The sequence below is a fragment of the Malus domestica genome, chromosome 01, assembly GCF_042453785.1.
Source record: "Malus domestica chromosome 01, GDT2T_hap1".
NCBI classification, from domain to species: domain Eukaryota; kingdom Viridiplantae; phylum Streptophyta; class Magnoliopsida; order Rosales; family Rosaceae; genus Malus; species Malus domestica.
Window position 1 is genome coordinate 14,090,397 of NC_091661.1, and position 18,144 is coordinate 14,108,540.

The window sequence follows — 18,144 nt, forward strand, 5'->3', positions numbered from 1 at the left end:
GACTCAAACTCTTTTCGTTCTTAATGATTTCTACTTGTTAAATCTATGAACACGCCATTCTAGATTGCATGCTAGGGACTAAGTTAAGTTGAAAACGCCATTCTCTTAACATACTACGTAAGAAAGAGTAATAGGTTGAGTTCTAACATTGAGCCAACTTGAGCATCTTCATCCGGAAATAAAAGAAATTTGAATGAAACATAACATGTTTGCATGATTATTTGGTGGTGGATAGCAATACCCCTAACTCGTTTTTCTTAATTTGTGAACTACTTAAAATTTGTTTCTATCCTGTTTTTGTTCGATTTAATTTAAATAGCAAATCAACTCCAAAAATCCCAAATATTTGTGTGAGTGTAGCTTTGTGTGTCTAGTATCTACATATAAAATTTCGTAGACTTTAGATATGTATAAGTCAGTCTAATAATTATTTTTCGGTGGCTGGTCAGTAGGGACAGCAACCCAGTTTTTGTGACATTTTAGGTAGTTAGATAAAACAATCTTCTGCGGGAAAGACCCTTATTTTCATATGCTACAATTGACAAATCTTAGTGTTAATAAGGAAAATCAATAGGACATTTGTGTGCTACTTTGTGGTGTGCTTTTAATCCTATCAATAGGCTTTGTCCGCGAAGTCAATTATCCAACATGGGTAGCAAATGTTGTCCTTGTTAAGAAGAATCCGACCAAGGAAAGTCTCCTGCTCCAAAAGGTCTTGTGGAGAATATGTGTTGATTACACCGACCTAAACAAATGATGCCCAAAAGATAACTTTCCTCTTCCTTTCATAGACAGACTTATAGACTCTATGGTAGGGTGTGAACTCCTGAGCTTCATGGATGCTTACTCAGGATACAACCAAATCCTCATGAACCCTCCGGACCAAGAACACACAGCTTTCACTACTGACAATGGACTATATTGCTATAAAGTCATGCCCTTCGGCCTAAAGAATGCAGGAGCGACTTATCAGAGACTGGTCAATTCAATGTTCGCCGAACAGATTGGGAAGAGCATGGAAGTTTACATTGATGATATGCTAGTCAAGAGCAAACATGCTGACCAACACATCACCAACCTATCTAAAACTTTCACCATTCTGAAGAGGTATTGAATGAGGTTGAACCCCAACAAATGTGCCTTCGGCATAGGCTCTGGCAAATTCTTAGGCTTCATGATAAGCCAACGAGGCATTGAGGCTAATCCCGAGAAGATCAAAGTAATCATCGACATGAAGGAACTGGTAACTTCAAAAGACATCCAGAGCCTTACTAGCAATGTGGCAGCTTTAACTAGGTTCATCTCTAAGGCCACAGACAGATGTGCTCTTTTCTTCAACGCACTTAAGGAAAGTAAGAAATACATTACATGGACTGATGAATGTGCTGAGGCATTCAAGAGCCTCAAAAACTACATGAGTAAAGCCCCTTTGCTCTCAAAACCTAAGGTTGGTGACACTCTCATTATCTATCTGTCGGTATCGGCTTCAGCAGTAAGTTTCGTTCTCATTTGAAATGATGGTAATGTCGAACGGCCTGTCTACTACGTTAGCAAGGCCTTACAAGATGCGGAGACACAATACTCCAACATTGAGAAATCAGTTCTAGCATTGGTCATGTCTGCTGGAAAACTTCGCCCTTACTTCCAAGCACATTCCATCATCGTGCTTACCAATCATCCTCTTCGACAGATACTCCAAAGTCCTGACACTTCTGGGCGAATGATTAAATAGGCGATAGCATTGGGTAAGTTTGACATCTCCTACCAACCAAAGCCAGCTGAGAAGGGCCAAGCAGTGGTAGACTTCATCGCCAACTTCACATATCCTGTTGACATAATTTCTACGCCTAAAAAAGTGGTTTCATTACCCTCGGAAGCTCAGAAAATAGAACCAACAGCCCCAGCATGGAGTCGATATGTTGATGGCTCGTCCAACCAATACGGTTGTGGAGCAGGACTAGTCCTTACGACCCCTGACAAAGTGGCGATGGAGTATGCTCTTCGTTTCAAATTCAAGGCGTCGAACAATGAGGCCGAATATGAAGCCCTCCTAGCAGGCTTACGTTTGGCCAAACATCTTGGGGTTAAACGAATTGATATCTTCAGTGACTCCCAATTGGTAGTTAACCAAGTCACCAACAACTTTGATGCTAAGGATAGCTCCATGGCAGCATATCTGGCACAAACACAATTGTTGCTCAAGCACTTCCACTACCAGATCACCCAAATTCCTCGAGCGGCAAACAGTCATGCAGATGCTTTGGCTCACCTCGCCTCAGCGGTGGAAGACAAGATTGGGAGAAAAATTTAAGTTGAATTGTTGGCAACACCAAGCACCATGGCTGCAGAAGTGTGCAACTTACAACAGGGGGATAGTTGGATTACCCCAATTTATATATTCATTGCTCATGGCACCCTTCCAAATGACAAAGTCCAAGCTAAGCAAATTCGATACAAGGCTACCCGTTACTTGATCATTAATGACCAACTCTACAAGCGGGGTTTTAACCTACCATACTTAAGATGTCTTACACCTGCAGAGGCGGAAACTGTCATTCGGGAAATACATGAAGGAGTCTGGGGAGATCATGTTGGATCTCGATCCCTAGCAAACAAGGCTTTTCGCCAAGGATATTACTGGCCAACACTCCACCAAGATGCCATCAAAATATCCCGCTCATGCGATAAGTGTCAATGATATGCAACTATTCCTCACTCCCTTCCTGAGCCGCTAACTCCTATGATCATCCCTTGGCCCTTCGCTCAATGGGGACTTGATTTGATCGGCCCAATGCCTGCAGGGAAGGGCAAGGTTCCCTATGCAATCGTTGCAGTTGACTACTTCACGAAGTGGGCCGAAGTAGAACCCTTAGCAACCATTACTGAGGCAAAAATAGAAGACTTCGTATGGAAGAACATCCTTTGCAGATTCGACATTCCCAATGCAATAGTCACTGACAACGGGCGACAGTTCGACAACAATAAGTTCAGGATGTTCTGCTCTAAGTTCAACATCAACTTATGTTTTGCCTCCCTAGCTCATCCCTAGTCTAATGGATAAGTTGAAGCCATCGAAAAAATAATCAAGCGAACTTTGAAAACCAGCTTGGACAAGGCTAAAGGTTATTGGCCAGAATTTGTACCCCAAGTTCTTTGGTCATACCGCATTTCGTATCGGACATTAACAGGAGAAATCCCATTTTCACTTGCCTTTGGTACAGAGGCAGTTGTCCCAGTTGAGCTTGAGCAAGCAACATTCCAAGTCCAGAACTACGTGCAAAGCGAAAATGACAAACAACTTACCTTCAACTTAGATCTAGTTGAGGAACACAGAAACCAGACTCACTTGAGGAATGTTGCCTACAAGCAACGCATCTCCAATTACTATGACTCAAGGGTCAAACCTCATTTTTTTCAAAGTGGGGGATTAGGTATTGAAGAAAAGATTACTCTGCGACAGAGTCCCGAGTGAAGGAACACTTAGTCCAAACTGGGATGAACCGTTTGAAGATGTTGGCATCAGTCGCCCTGGCTCCTACAAGCTTAGAAGCTTCGATGGCAAGACCCTTGGCCATCCATGGAACGCTGATCACTTGAAGTACTATTACAAGTAAACTCACATTGTACAAGTGTTAAGCTTCAACTGTTCGACATCCTATGTAACGAAGACTATTTGGCATGAATTCAATAAAGAGGTGATTTAGACAACTCGGTCCTAATCCTCTTACATTCCTAGCAATGAAACACTCGGGTTCAAAGCTTCAACATGAATGCTTCCAACATGAAACAAAATCTAAGTATATGTCAACAAGACTATACAAATAAATGAACAGCTTTATAGCATATTCGTTCAATCATACATTCCAACACATTCATACATAAGCCAACTGTGCTTTGAAAGGGTTCAACATACTTTGTATCAATCGACATTTGCTACAATGTGACTAGACACCTTGCCCTTATTCTCACCAACCAGGTGATGAAATGTACAACCTGTACTCTCCTTCATGCCACAAACCAGGTGATGAAATGTACAACCCGTACTCTAATATCATTTGGCAACTTGCCATTCATGCCACCAACTAGGTGATGAAATGTACAACCCGTACTCTCCTTCATGCCATCAACCAGGTGATGAAATGTACAACCCATACTCTAATATCATTTGGCAACTTGCCACTCATGCCACCAACCAGGTGAAAAAGGAACTCATCTTCATGCCACAAACCAGGTGATGAAATGTACAACCCGTACTATCCTTCATGCCACCAACCAGGTGATGAAATGTACAACCCGTACTCTAATATCATTTGGCAACTTGCCATTTATGCCACCAACTAAGTGATGAAATGTACAACCCGTACTCTCCTTCATGCCACCAACCAGGTGATGAAATGTACAACCCATACTCTAATATCATTTGGCAGCTTGCCACTCATGCCACCAACCAAGTGAAGAAGGAGCTCATCTTCATGCCACCAACCAGGTAATGAAATGTACAACCTATACTCTCCTTCATGTCACCAACCAGGTGATGAAATGTACAACCCGTACTCTAATATCATTTGGTAACTTGCCATTCATGCCACTAACCAGAGGAAGAAGGAACTCATCCTCGTGCCACCAACCAGGCGATGAAATGTGATGAAGGTTATGAAGGAACTCACCTTCGTACCACCAACCAAGTGATGAAAGCAACTCACGATTTATTTCACTTACCAGAAGACGAGTGGTACAACTTGTACATGTGAACTCCTAGCATTCATAAATAATCAAAAACCCTCAAGCTTGACAACTCAACTAGGGGGAGCACTTATGCCCAACAAGAGTTATAGTCACCAACAAAGTCTTATTGCAAGCCAACAACAACTTCGGTGCATGGCATACGAAGATCAAGCTATTCAGCCCTCTTGCATCCGCTTCAAACATTTCCCTTCTGTAACAATGCAAACACTACAACTCGTAGAAAGCTTCACACACTCTTGATCAAGACGGTGTAAAGCAAAACCAATTTATGGTGCCAATTAGAGCTTCATCAAAGGAGTTCAACCACAATTCTCAAAAGCTTCACACACTCTTGATCGAGACAATGTGAAGCAAAACCAATTTATGGTGCCAACAAGAGCTTCATCAATGGAGGGCAACCACAATTCTCAAAAGCTTCACACACTCTTGATCAATACATTGTGAAGCAAAACCAATTTATGGTGCCAATAAAAGCTTCATCAATGGAGGGCAACTACAAATTCTCAAAAGCTTCACACTATCTTGATCAAGATAGTGTGAAGCAAATCAATTCATGGTACCCAACAAAAGTTTCAACTCCAAAGCTTCACCTACAAAGCTTCAACACAAAAGCTTTACCAACAAAAGCTTCATCAATGGAGGACAACTACAAATTCTCAAAAGCCTCACACTATCTTGATCAAGATAGTGTGAAGCAGAATCAATTCATGGTACCCAACAAAAGCTTCAACTCCAAAGCTTCACCTACAAAGCTTCAACTTCAAAGCTTCACCAACAAAAGCTTCATCAATGGAGGACAACTACAAATTCTTAAAAGCTTCACGTTATCTTGATCAAGATAGTGTGAAGCAAAATCAATTCATAGTACCCAACAAAAGCTTCAACATATAAGCTTCAACAAAAGAAAAAAATTCAAAGAACTTAGTGAAGAAGGCCTTGGTGTATTTAACACAATACGTTGAAATGAAACAAAGCTTGTTTATTGATATCTCCGATAAGTTACAAATATGTACATATACATGAATCAAAATAAACAAACAAGAAGGAGTCTTCACAAAGGTTGCTCATGAGAAGTCTCAGCAGTCGGCAGAGCCTCAGAAAGAGTAGGCACCGGAGGGTGATCATTTGGAGCCTCAGTACTGGGCAGAACCCCAGAAGGAGGAGGCACCAAAGGTTGATCATTCGAGCTTCATTACGCGGTACAGCCCCAGAAGACGAAGGCAATAAATGCTTTTGGAACAAACCCACAAACCTCTGATGATCAAGCAAAATCTGACCATCAGATTCCTACAGCTGGTCAAGCTTCCTCTTCATGTTTGTAGCATAATCATGTGTGAGACTGTGCAACTGTTTATTCTCATGCTTGAGCCCTCTGATCTCCTGTTTGAGACTTATCACTTCAGCCGCCAATGATTCAACTTGGTGAGTTCGAGCAAATAGGCGTTGGGCCATATTAGACACAAAACATGCACACTGAACACTAAGAGCCAGAGAATCCTTAACAACTAACTCATCAGACCGTTTTGAAAGTAGTCTGTTATCTTTAGGAGTGAGAAGGTTCCTGGCCACCACCGCAGCGGTCATATCATTCTTCATCACATAGTCCCTAACGGTAAGAGGACCAGTAGGGGATAAGAATGATGGGTGCCATACGTTGTCTTGAGAAGGCATGGCTGCCTCTTCACCAAAGTTCAAGTCAAAACGACGGTCGGATGGGCCAGACATTCTCAGAAATGATGAAGGAGAAATAAGGTGCAATAAATCTCTGAAGTAAAGGGAAAATTCCTACAAGCAATAACTCTCTGAATGTACTTCTTGCACACAATTGGTGCCCTTATAAAAGAAAGGGCAACATGGTCGTTGGTTTAAAAATCGAAGAGACACCATTCTCCGGATTCCGAAGAAGCACCACTTTCCACACGCAACATCAGCTTGTCGGGTACCACAGATAACTTTGCCAAAGATCTCTGACAAAGTTTAGACACATAAATTTTGAAGGTCCATCTACCCTACTATTACCCACAAAGGTAAAGGAATAACACCACTGCTTGATAACTAGAAAGTCCCAATGTGTGTCAACCTCCGTGCTCCGTGGCAAGGCAAACTGGAAAAAATGCCCAACCTTTACTCACATTCGAGAAAACACTCCTAACAAGATTTCTTGCTCAAAAATCGAAGAGGCACCGCTATCCGAATCTCGAGAGCTAGACTCCCAACAAGATTACTTTCTCAAAAATCGAAGAGACACTGCTCTCCGAATCTCAAGAGTCAGACTTCCAACAAGATTGCTTTCTAAAAAATCGAAGAGGCACCGCTCTCTGAATCTCGAGAGCCAGACTCCCAACATGATTACGTGCTCAAAAATTGAAGAGGCACCGCCCTCCAAATCTCGAGAGCCAAACTCCCAACAAGATTACTTTCTCAAAAATCGAAGAGACACTGCTCTCCGAATCTTGAGAGCCAGACTCCTAATAAGATTTCTTTCTAAAAAATCGAAGAGGTACAGCTCTCTGAATCTCGAGAGCCAGATATCTAACAGGATTGCTTGTTCGAAAACCGAAGAGGCACCGCTCTTCGAACTTCGAGAGCCAAATTTCCTTGGATAAAGCTTATCTGCAATCTTCACACGCAACATCAGCTTTCCAGATACCACATACCACTTTTTCAAAATGCTCTGACAAAGTTAAAACACGTGAAGCTTGCAGCTCCCACTATATTGCTATGACCAAGAAGGGTAAAGGAATAGCACTAGTACTTGTTGTTAGGGAGACTCCTATATATGTCGACCTCCATCCTCCACAGCCAGGCAAACCTGCAAATAAGAAAATGCTCAACTTTTCTTCACATCTGAGAGGGCACTCTCAGCAGAGTCTCTCGAAATACTCAGCTTCTTTTCCTCCCGATAATACCTTTGCAAACAAGCCATACTAGAGCAAAAATATCTCATATCATCAGGGTTAAAAGCAAGAGTATCCCATATTATGCTTTTTCCCTATCTTTTTCTTTGGCCTTGTTCTTACCTGCAAGACAAGGAGAAAGAGAGCAATCAGTCATTACTTGGAATTAAGCTTCTAGTCAGGAACTGACTGCCTGGAACCTCTTGCCTGATTACTTACCTGGCATTGCTCTTGAGTACTCATCTTCAACATCTTATGCTTCTAGAGAAGATACCACATCTGCTTGAGGAACAGATAGGGCAAGTGAGAAGGATACAAGGAAACATATGGAGACAAGCGTAACAGAACACGTGCCGATACATCCACTACTTTTTCAAAAGCAAAAGTATCCCATATCATCAGATTCCTACAGCTGGTCAAACTTCCTCTTCATGTTTGTAGCATAATCATGTGTGAGCCTGTGCAACTGTTTATTCTCATGCTTGAGCCATCTGATCTCCTGTTTGAGACTTATCACTTCAGCCGCCAATGATTCAACTTGGTGAGTTCGAGCAAATAGGCGTTGGGCCATATTAGACACAAAACCTACACACTGAACACTAAGAGCCAGAGAATCCTTAACAACCAACTCATCAGACCGTTTTGAAAGTAGTCTATTATCTTTAGGAGTGAGAAGGTTCTTGGCCACCACCGCAGCGGTCATATCATTCTTCATCACATAGTCCCTAACGGTAAGAGGACCAGTAGGGGATAAGAATGATGGGTGCCATACGTTGTCTTGAGAAGGCATGGCTGCCTCTTCACCAAAGTTCAAGTCAAAACGACGGTCAGATGGGCCAGACATTCTCAGAAATGATGAAGGAGAAATGAGGTGCAATAAATCTCTGAAGTAAAGGGAAAATTCCTACAAGCAATAACTCTCTGAATGTACTTCTTGCACACAATTGGTGCCCTTATAAAAGAAAGGGCAACATGGTCGTTGGTTTAAAAATCGAAGAGACACCATTCTCCGGAGTCCGAAGAAGCACCACTTTCCACACGCAACATCAGCTTGTCGGGTACCACAGATAACTTTGCCAAAGATCTCTGACAAAGTTTAGACACATAAATTTTGAAGGTCCATCTACCCTACTATTACCCACAAGGGTAAAGGAATAACACCACTACTTGATAACTAGAAAGTCCCAATGTGTGTCAACCTCCGTGCTCCGTGGCAAGGCAGACTGGAAAAAATGCCCAACCTTTACTCACATTCGAGAAAACACTCTTAACAAGATTTCTTGCTCAAAAATCGAAGAGGCACTGCTATCCGAATCTCGAGAGCCAGACTCCCAACAAGATTACTTTCTCAAAAATCGAAGAGACACTGCTCTCCGAATCTCAAGAGTCAGACGCCCAACAAGATTGCTTTCTAAAAAATCGAAGAGGCACCGTTCTCTGAATCTCGAGAGCCAGACTCCCAACAGGATTACGTGCTCAAAAATTGAAGAGGCACCGCCCTCCGAATCTCGAGAGCCAGACTCCCACAGGATTACTTTCTCAAAAATCGAAGAGACACTGCTTTCCGAATCTTGAGAACCAGACTCCCAATAAGATTGCTTTCTAAAAAATCGAAGAGGTACAGCTCTCTGAATCTCGAGAGCCAGATATCTAACAGGATTGCTTGTTCGAAAACCGAAGAGGCACCGCTCTTCGAACTTCGAGAGCCAAATTTCCTTGGATAAAGCTTATCTGCAATCTTCACACGCAACATCAGCTTTCCAGATACCACATACCACTTTTTCAAAGTGCTCTAACAAAGTTGAAACACGTGAAGCTTGCAGCTCCCACTATATTGCTATGACCAAGAAGGGTAAAGGAATAGCACTAGTACTTATTGTTAGGGAGACTCCTATATATGTCGACCTCCATCCTCCACAGCCAGGCAAACCTGCAAATAAAAAAATGCTCAACTTTTCTTCACATCCGAGAGGGCACTCTCAGCAAAGTCTCTCGAAATACTCAGCTTCTTTTCTTCCCGATAATACCTTTGCAAACAAGCCACACTAGAGCAAGAATATCTCATATCATCAGGGTTAAAAGCAAGAGTATCCCATATCATGTTTTTTCCCTATCTTTTCCTTTGGCCTTGTTCTTACCTGCAAGACAAAGAGAAAGAGAGCAATCAGTCATTACTTGGAATCAAGCTTCCAGTCAGGAACTGACTGCCTGGAACCTCTTGCCTGATTACTTACCTGGCATTGCTCTCGAGTACTCATCTTCAACATCTTATGCTTCCAGAGAAGATACCACATCTGGTTGAGGAACAGATAGGGCAAGTGAGAAGGATACAAGGAAGCATATGGAGACAAGCGTAACAGAACAAGTGCCGATACATCCACTACTTTATCAAAAGCAAAAGTATCCCATATCATCAGGGTCAAACGTACTCTAGATTTGATGGACTTGTTTTGACCCTCAAATTCTTGAGTCGGCCTTATACTCTGGAGGAAACCAGAAAACCCACTAGCCCAATTCAAGAATAAGCCTGTGGAAAGTTACTTCTTTAAAAGAAAAAGTATCTCGTATCATTTCTTCTTCATTTGCTTCTCCTTATCCTTTGTGTTATTTACGACAAAAGGAGAATGAGAACAATCAACTAGAAGCCGAAGTTGAACCTTCGATCCAGGTTGCTTGCTTGGAAGTCTGATTGCTTACCTTGTCTGTTACCTCCTTCGGCAAATCTCCTAGCTCGGTGACTTGGGGGACTCCTACTATAGGGTTTATATCGCACTTAACCAAGCCCGAAACTACAAGTAAGCTTCAAGTGAAATTGATACATTACCTTATGCATCTTCATCGGTTAAAGATACCACTCCTGGATGGAGGAAAAGTACTTCCAGAGAAGATGTCACATCTACATATGGGACAGATAAGGCAAGTGAAAATAATACCATACTTCGGTACTTAGAAGTTTCGTGATTAGTCAATAGCTTAGATCTTGCAAGTCCCCAACCGAGGAGTTTCCCTCACTCAGGAACTTAGGGGAGCACTGTGTGTACCATACTTGACTAATCCTGAAACTATTGAGGACTGGTCAACGTTATACCATCAATGACCCAGAAGAGTTTCCCTCCAACCAGGAGGCCAATCACAGCATGACACGTGTCGACATCAGAAGCCAATCATAGCGTGACATGTGTTAACATCAGAAGCCAATCACAACACGACATGTGTCAATGTCAGAATGAAACTAGAAACTCTCTTCTATAAATAGAGATCATTCTCTCACAATATTTCCTAATGTCATTTGTACTAAATTATTCACTAGTACTCACTAAAAGAGAGCTTAAACCTATGTACTTGTGTAAACCCTTCACAATTAATGAGAACTTCTTTACTCCGTGGACGTAACCAATCTGGGTGAACTACGTACATCTTATGTTTGCTTCCCTGTCTCTATCCATTTACATATTTATCCACACTAATGACCGGAGCAATCTAGCGAAGGTCACAAATTTAACACTTTCTGTTGTACCAAAGTCCTCACTGATTTTGTGTATCAAGATATTTCTTGGCATCACAGCTCTACATTGGAAATACCATTGCATATGGGTGCCAAACATACGCTGACCCCTCATATAGTATCGAGGCTGCATAGTGAAGGGATTAGTTTACTATCAATGTTTGGTCTGCAACATGCTTAAGTGTGAATAACTACCTAACTTCTATGAGTGATTCTAAATTAGTTAAAACGTTTTAAAACATTTAAAATAACTACCCAACGTTTTGAAAATTTAACATCGGTAAGCGACAAAAGTTAGGTGATAACTTCACCAATACTAAGTGATGGTATTAGTAACTTAAGTCATGTTCTAGATAATTACGTAAAGGGACATGTTTGGGTTTTCACTAATACGTCATCCATGGAGCTATGAGTCCGTAAATCAACCTCCTTTAGCCAATTGAACATAGGGGGTGTTTGTTTGACTTTCTTAGGTGGGACTGGACTAGACTACACTATAGTCTGATGTTTGGTATGGACAAGGATTAGATTTAATGGGATTAGATCCGACTCGCATGGATTAAACCCCTCGCTAAGAGTTCCTACGAGAGAGATCCTCGCTCATCCTGCGAGAGAGTGTCGTCGACCACCTCATCCCTCGCCTTCTCCTCCTCATCGCCTCTCATCGCCCACAATCTCATATATTTCTTCCTGTCCCTCCCAAACGTTGAAGAATCCAGAGCCTCCCTCGTCGTCCACCTCAGCAAGCTCCTATTCTTCAGATCCCCGATGTTATATGGTTCTTCCTATTCGAATAGTCGAATCCCTCAATTCCCGAGACTTGGAGCTCACTCGATTTAATCGAAGATGTGGGTCTTGTGTTTGTTGCACCTGAGCTTGCTCTGATTTTGATTTGCCAATTGATGTCCAGCTTGGAAGCTTAGGTGCAGGAGAATCAGAGCAACATTAAGAATTTGGAATCTGGTTTAAGATCGAGAAGGCAAAGCTAGAGAGGGGAGAAAAAGAGGCTGAGGGATGGAAAAAATTAGGAAAAAAAATAGGGATTTGAAGTAAGGGACTAGAAGCACCTGTGGGGATAGCAGGCAAAGAAAGATTTGAGATTCAGAATGAAGAGAAAAATAAGAGACCAGAAGCCTCTGGAAAGAAAAAGAGAGAAAAAAAAGAAGGTAGAGAAAAGAGAGAGAGAATTAAAAAAATGACAAAATATTTTATTCAAAAAATAATTTAGTCTATAACTTAGTTTGACACTGCACCAAACGCTTCACTAAGCTAGTCCAGTCCGGTGCAACAAACGTACCCTTAGGGTTTAACTTGGCAGAAAAGAGTTGCACGTGGAGCTTCATAGCTCCATAGATAACGTGTTGGTGAAAACTCGAAGATACCTTTTAGTATTTTCTCCCATCGTCACTTAACCCTGATGACTTCAATTTTTATTCTGCAATTGTCAAAACGTTATCTAAGTTAACATGAAATGTTTTAAAATGTTGTGAACAATAATAATTTTAATTTGGTTTTTTAGTCAAAATGATCCATGAAATCTTTGAGTTTGTCTACCATCAATCATTTTGGTCATTCCTTGAAAAATTAATGTAAATATGGACCAAATAACAAAAATATTCTCAATCAAATAAACAATTGACCAAAACGATATGACAAAAATTGAGGGTATTTTTGACATTTTATCCTTATATAATAAAGATTTTTTAAGGAATTACCAAAATGATTGATGATGGACAAACTCAGGGACCACTTCTATTGATTTCAAATTTCAGAGATCAAAGAGAGAAGTTATGCAAATCTCAGAGATTATTTTGGCTAAAAAAATCTTTTAAATTCTTCGAAAAACTAATAAAAATGGCTTGAAAACTGAGTTTTAAATATAAGAAAAAAATAAATGATAAAATGAATAGTACTATGATTGATTTTTTAATGTAAAAATATGATTTTTCGTTAAAATGAACAATATAGAAGCTACTCGTTAAAATTCCTTTGTTCTTTATCATTAGATACAAATTCCTTTCCCAAAATATTTATATCTGTGGACCTTGACTCAAAAGTTCATAACTTTACCCCTTCCCCTTCCTTTCAAAAGCTGGCTTTTGCTGGGGAATTGATGTATTCGCAGTAGAGCTGCGGGGAGAAAATGCAATGCTCAAACATAATCTCAGCGGCAGCCATTCCCCCCAGAAAGCTCAAAGTTCGGGACTCGTACTCACAGTTATCAATTGGTCAAAGACAAACCCTTACTCCGACTAACTTGTCAGACACTGACTTCAAGCTTCCTCTGCCGTCCCACGTTACCTACATAACCAGCAACTCAAACCCATTCGTCAAACACTGCCACAAGCTCCGCCACAGTTCATCTTATCGCCACAGCCATGGTTCAGCTCTCGTTGTAGGTGCCACACCTATCAGGTTTCATGCCTATCCTTCTCTTTTCCACTTCAATTTATTTGGGTTCTTCGTAATTGTCACTTAACTTGCCCAAATCTCAATTGGGTACCTGCTATATTTCCGTCCTGACCTGTTTGGTTGCTGAGAAAGTGGACACAAAAATAAAGAGGATAAAAATCTAATCTTGAAATCTTTTTCTTTATAGTAGGTTTTGAGAGTATTAAGCTCTGTGCCAAAACGATCAATCCCATAACCTACTGTGCCCCTTTGGTTTGCGTAGTATGATGGGCAACTATCTCCTGATAACCATTTCGTTTTCGGTTTTCAGTATTTGTTCACTTCTTATTGTTTTGAGAACTGAAAGCTAAAAACTAACTGAAATGGTTATCAAACGGGCTCTAAGTTTACAATAAAAGTTTCCGAATCATAATCATAAGAAAGATAACCCTTGAAAGATAAACTTGGTATTTTATGTTGCGAGAAGTGCTAGGATCTTAATTAACTGAAAAAGAAAAACCATAACATAGAAGTTCTAAGTCATTTTGGAATGCTTTGGAAGTGAACAAATTCAGAAAACAATTTTAGAAACCAAGCTCGAGCCTGGCCTGGCCGGGACTGGACTGGACTGGACTGGACTGGATGTGATAAATCGTCCAGAACATTGTGACGAGGAGAGGATCTTTGGGTTGATCTTCCCTTCTTTGCTCAGAAGTCTTATACCAGCTAAGAACGTACTTGCTTTGACGCTCCTCACAATGATGATGCTTTTTTCTGTTTTATTCATTAATCAATGTTGTACCCTGTAACCTGTTCCACATGTAATGTATATTTGTTGTCATAAGCAACAACTTTCACATCCTTTTTATACTTAATCTTGGCTACTCCTCCGTAACTGTTTAGAGGATTTATTAGGATCTCTCCTTCCATTGTCAATGCTGTTCTGTCAAGGACTCGAAGGAAATTTGTTGTTTATTTCATTAACCTTTCAGACCCTGCGTAAAGCGGGAGCCTTGTGCACTGGGTACGATCTTTTTTTATTTCATTAACCTTTCACTGTACGTGTAGCTTGTCATCTGCTGTTATTATTTTCGTTTATTTGATTTGGTGCGATGGCAAGTGCCTTCGCCCATGAGCGGTAGGTCTCGGGTTCGAGACTTGGGAGCAGCCTCTCCATAAATAGGGGTAAGGCTAGCCAACATTCACCTCTCCCAGACCCTGCGTAAAACGGGAGCCTTGTGCACTGGGTACGACCTTTTTTTTTATTTGATTTGATTTTTGCATAATTGTATCGTTGGATGTATGTTTTTGCATTTTTTGGTCATTTTGTATGGAGCTGAAGAGAAGGTTTAGTTTAAATTTATATAATACCATTCAATTTCTACTATAATTGGTGTCTCATATGCAAAATATGTGGTCGTGTATTCTGAAGTTTTCGTTTTCAGGGAAATATGCAGGTTTCAAAAGTCATCGCAAGAGAAAACTGTTATAATAGATTGTTTGCTTCTACTTGATAAAGCTGAGGTCCCTGAGTGGATTAATGAATTCTCTCTTCGTATCGTGCAAGTGAGCTCTGTCGTGATGAAAAAACTTTCAGGGATGCAATCAAGTGAATCCATTGAAGCAATTGCCCTAATGAGAATTCCTACTAGTTTCTCAGACCTAGATGCTGAACAAAAGGAGGTAAACTGCAAGATGTGGTTCCCATCTCCCCATCGAGTTGTAGTTCTTGATGGCGTCCAGGTGACTCTTCCACTGACTTGACACTAGATCATGTTAATTTTTTAAAAGTATTGTATTCTTGCACCTTCGTGTTTAAAGATGTCACCATGTACCTCTTGGCTGTATGGTCACTGATTAGTCTTCTGTCATGTGAAGCAATTGTATCGTCAAGGCCATACTCAGAAAACTATGAATTTTTTAGAGAGTTTTTACTGCTTTGCCCAAAAAATAAATATGGAAACAAATTCAGCCTGGTTTTCATGTCTACTAGAAATTAGATTTCAATGCTTAGTCTTTCGGTGGAAATTTCCTGATTAGTTTGGCGCCTTCTGCAATTTCTTGTATGTTCTTGTTCATAATGGAAAGGCACAACATCACATTTCTATTTGGCTTTATAATTAGAATCCAAGCATTTAGTAATGGATATTCTGATGGTGCGGCCTTTTTCTTGTCTCAAATTCTGCAAATCAATTACATAAGTTTTCCTTATGTCACAAATAAATGACATGCTTTCAATTCTGCAGAAAATAAAGATTAATGATACTATACTTTGACCTACTTTTTACAAGAAACAATGGATTTCATTATAAGTTCGTCTCATCTCTGTAAGTCATCTATTATTAATTGCAAAGATTGTGATAAAATTTGGTTTCCCCTGCTTCTTTATCTTTTCTTTTAGAAAAATGTAAATTTGATGTCTTAGTTCCAAAATGTTGTTTAATCTGCTGGTTGTAATTTCAGGCATTTGATTTCATTAACTTTATGGGCATCTGTATCAACGATCAATAAAAATTAAAAAGTTGTTCACTGCAGGATCCGGGTAACCTTGGTACGCTGCTCAGATCAGCTATGGCCTTTGGATGGGTAAGGAATAAGTCGTAAACCTTAGATTTTTATTTATTTTTCTCTCCTCTTTCCTCTTCATATTTTACTTGGTACAAGTTTTTATTTATTCTTTATTTTGAAAAGCTATTCTCTTGGTTTTCCCAGTCTTTCATATCCTTTCAAGGGTTTATTAAAACTGTTACCTCCATCACTCATCAAAGAATAGACTGAGCTTGATTGGTGTTCCCAACGTTGTTCTTATTTGTATACAATTAATTCAAATAAGTTTGCCAGTGCCACGTTTAGTACATTGTGGAGGACTGTGGTATGTTGATGGCCTTTAGAGTTTCTCTTCAAATATTCTTAACATGTTTAACTAGATCGATTGGCTAAACAGCTGGACTAAGGATGTATCTTCATACTTCTCAGTGTTCCGTTTTTTATGGTGCTATCTTATAATGCTTCTATTGCATTTTCCTATGTACTTTGATTGTTCCATATTAATTAATGTTTAAAAGATGTATGTTTCTGGGGCCGATGTTTAACAGAATGGTGCTTTTCTACTTCCTGGATGCTGTGATCCATTCAATGAGAAGGCACTTCGAGCCAGCCGAGGAGCCTCATTTCAGCTCCCTATTGTTTCTGGTACATGGAATCATCTTCAATCCTTGAAAAACGAATTCCAACTAAAGCTGCTAGCTGGCCATCCGGGAACTGAAGAAAAATCGAAGCCAGTGTCACACCTTTCTCAAAAGCTTGCAGATTCATTCGCAAATATGCCAGTGAGCTTGGTTTTGGGCAGTGAAGGACGTGGGCTGTCTGAGAAATCTCATCGGCTCTGTGAGCTTGTAAGCATTCCAATGGCAGGGGAATTTGAGTCGCTCAATGTTTCAGTTGCCGGCGGAATTTTCTTGTATGTGTTACAGCCTAAAAACCATACAACTTTGTGATTCCATAAACTTCATGATGGTCAATATCTGTGCACGTCTCTCTTATTGAAGGTTCTGTATATAGAGCTGCCTGCGGCTTTCAATTTACTTGAACAACACCCATAGGCCAACCCACCAATGGATGATATGTTGAAATAGGCACCATATTGGAGTGTGCGGAAGTGAGAGCGCAGCTCTAGCTAACTTGATTAACCTTACGTCTGCAATTTTAGTAAAGTAACGTCATTTGTCAAGCTTGTAAAAGTTAACCATAAGACCATTTTGCTTTATATATGTTGATAAGTTCAACTGAAGAAAAAAATTATCGCAAAAATAACCATAACTATCAATTTTTAAGAGGTGATTTCAAATTGGTTCCAACATCGTTTAATGCTATTGGTATCGTTACTTAATGTTGATTACTTGATCGAGGTCTATTTTTCGCTACTCAGTAGTACATTTTGGTAGTATTTCTTTTCATTTAGAAGTGAGAGGTTTTAGGTTCGAATTTTGTAGATAGTGAATTCTATACCAAATTAAGTTGGTCATTGGGTGGCTTAGTCAAACTCATTTTCTCTTAGTGTAAAAATATACTGATGTACTAAAAAATATATTTTAAATGTTAGAAACTGAAATCGCCAGGCAAATAAGTGGATAGCCGAATCCTATAAGCAAATATACCAAATACTTGAACATACTAAAAAGATCAAACCTCGAATTACTTGTTCCTGCATCTTTAATTGCATTAGAAGAATTTCTAGATTCTCACTTTGTTGCAAGTGATAAACTGTCCTTTTTTTAAAATTTTTTTTATTAAACAAATGATATTATCTATGCTAAGGATAAGAGAATTAGGCTAAGTCTTACAATGGACTAGCAATAATATGATTCAAATTCGTTTTTGGTGATAATCAAACCTAAGACCTCTCACTTAGAAGTGCAAATAAATACCACTAGACCGTATACTAAGTGACGATAGACTGTCATGTTGAATATACAATTTATCTTCGTACCGCTAGATTTGGGTTCGAGCCCTCCCCCTCTTAGGCCTTCTACGGTAGATTGTAGATATAGTAATCAAACTCTGTTGAAAATTTTGAGTGTTATGAGAGTAATTATTATTTTTGAG

The 18,144-nt window shown here is 40.0% G+C and overlaps 1 protein-coding gene across 1 annotated transcript; it reads left to right on the plus strand.

Annotated features, from left to right (window-relative positions):
* Positions 1-13,177: 13,177 nt before the first annotated feature.
* On the plus strand, positions 13,178-17,086 carry LOC103401548 (uncharacterized). The gene is made up of 4 exons (XM_029088127.2): positions 13,178-13,563; positions 14,985-15,282; positions 16,075-16,125; positions 16,635-17,086. The coding sequence occupies exons 1-4, from the start codon at positions 13,292-13,294 to the stop codon at positions 17,034-17,036; spliced, it is 1,023 nt and encodes a 340-aa protein (XP_028943960.1). The 5' UTR covers positions 13,178-13,291; the 3' UTR covers positions 17,037-17,086.
* Positions 17,087-18,144: the final 1,058 nt, after the last annotated feature.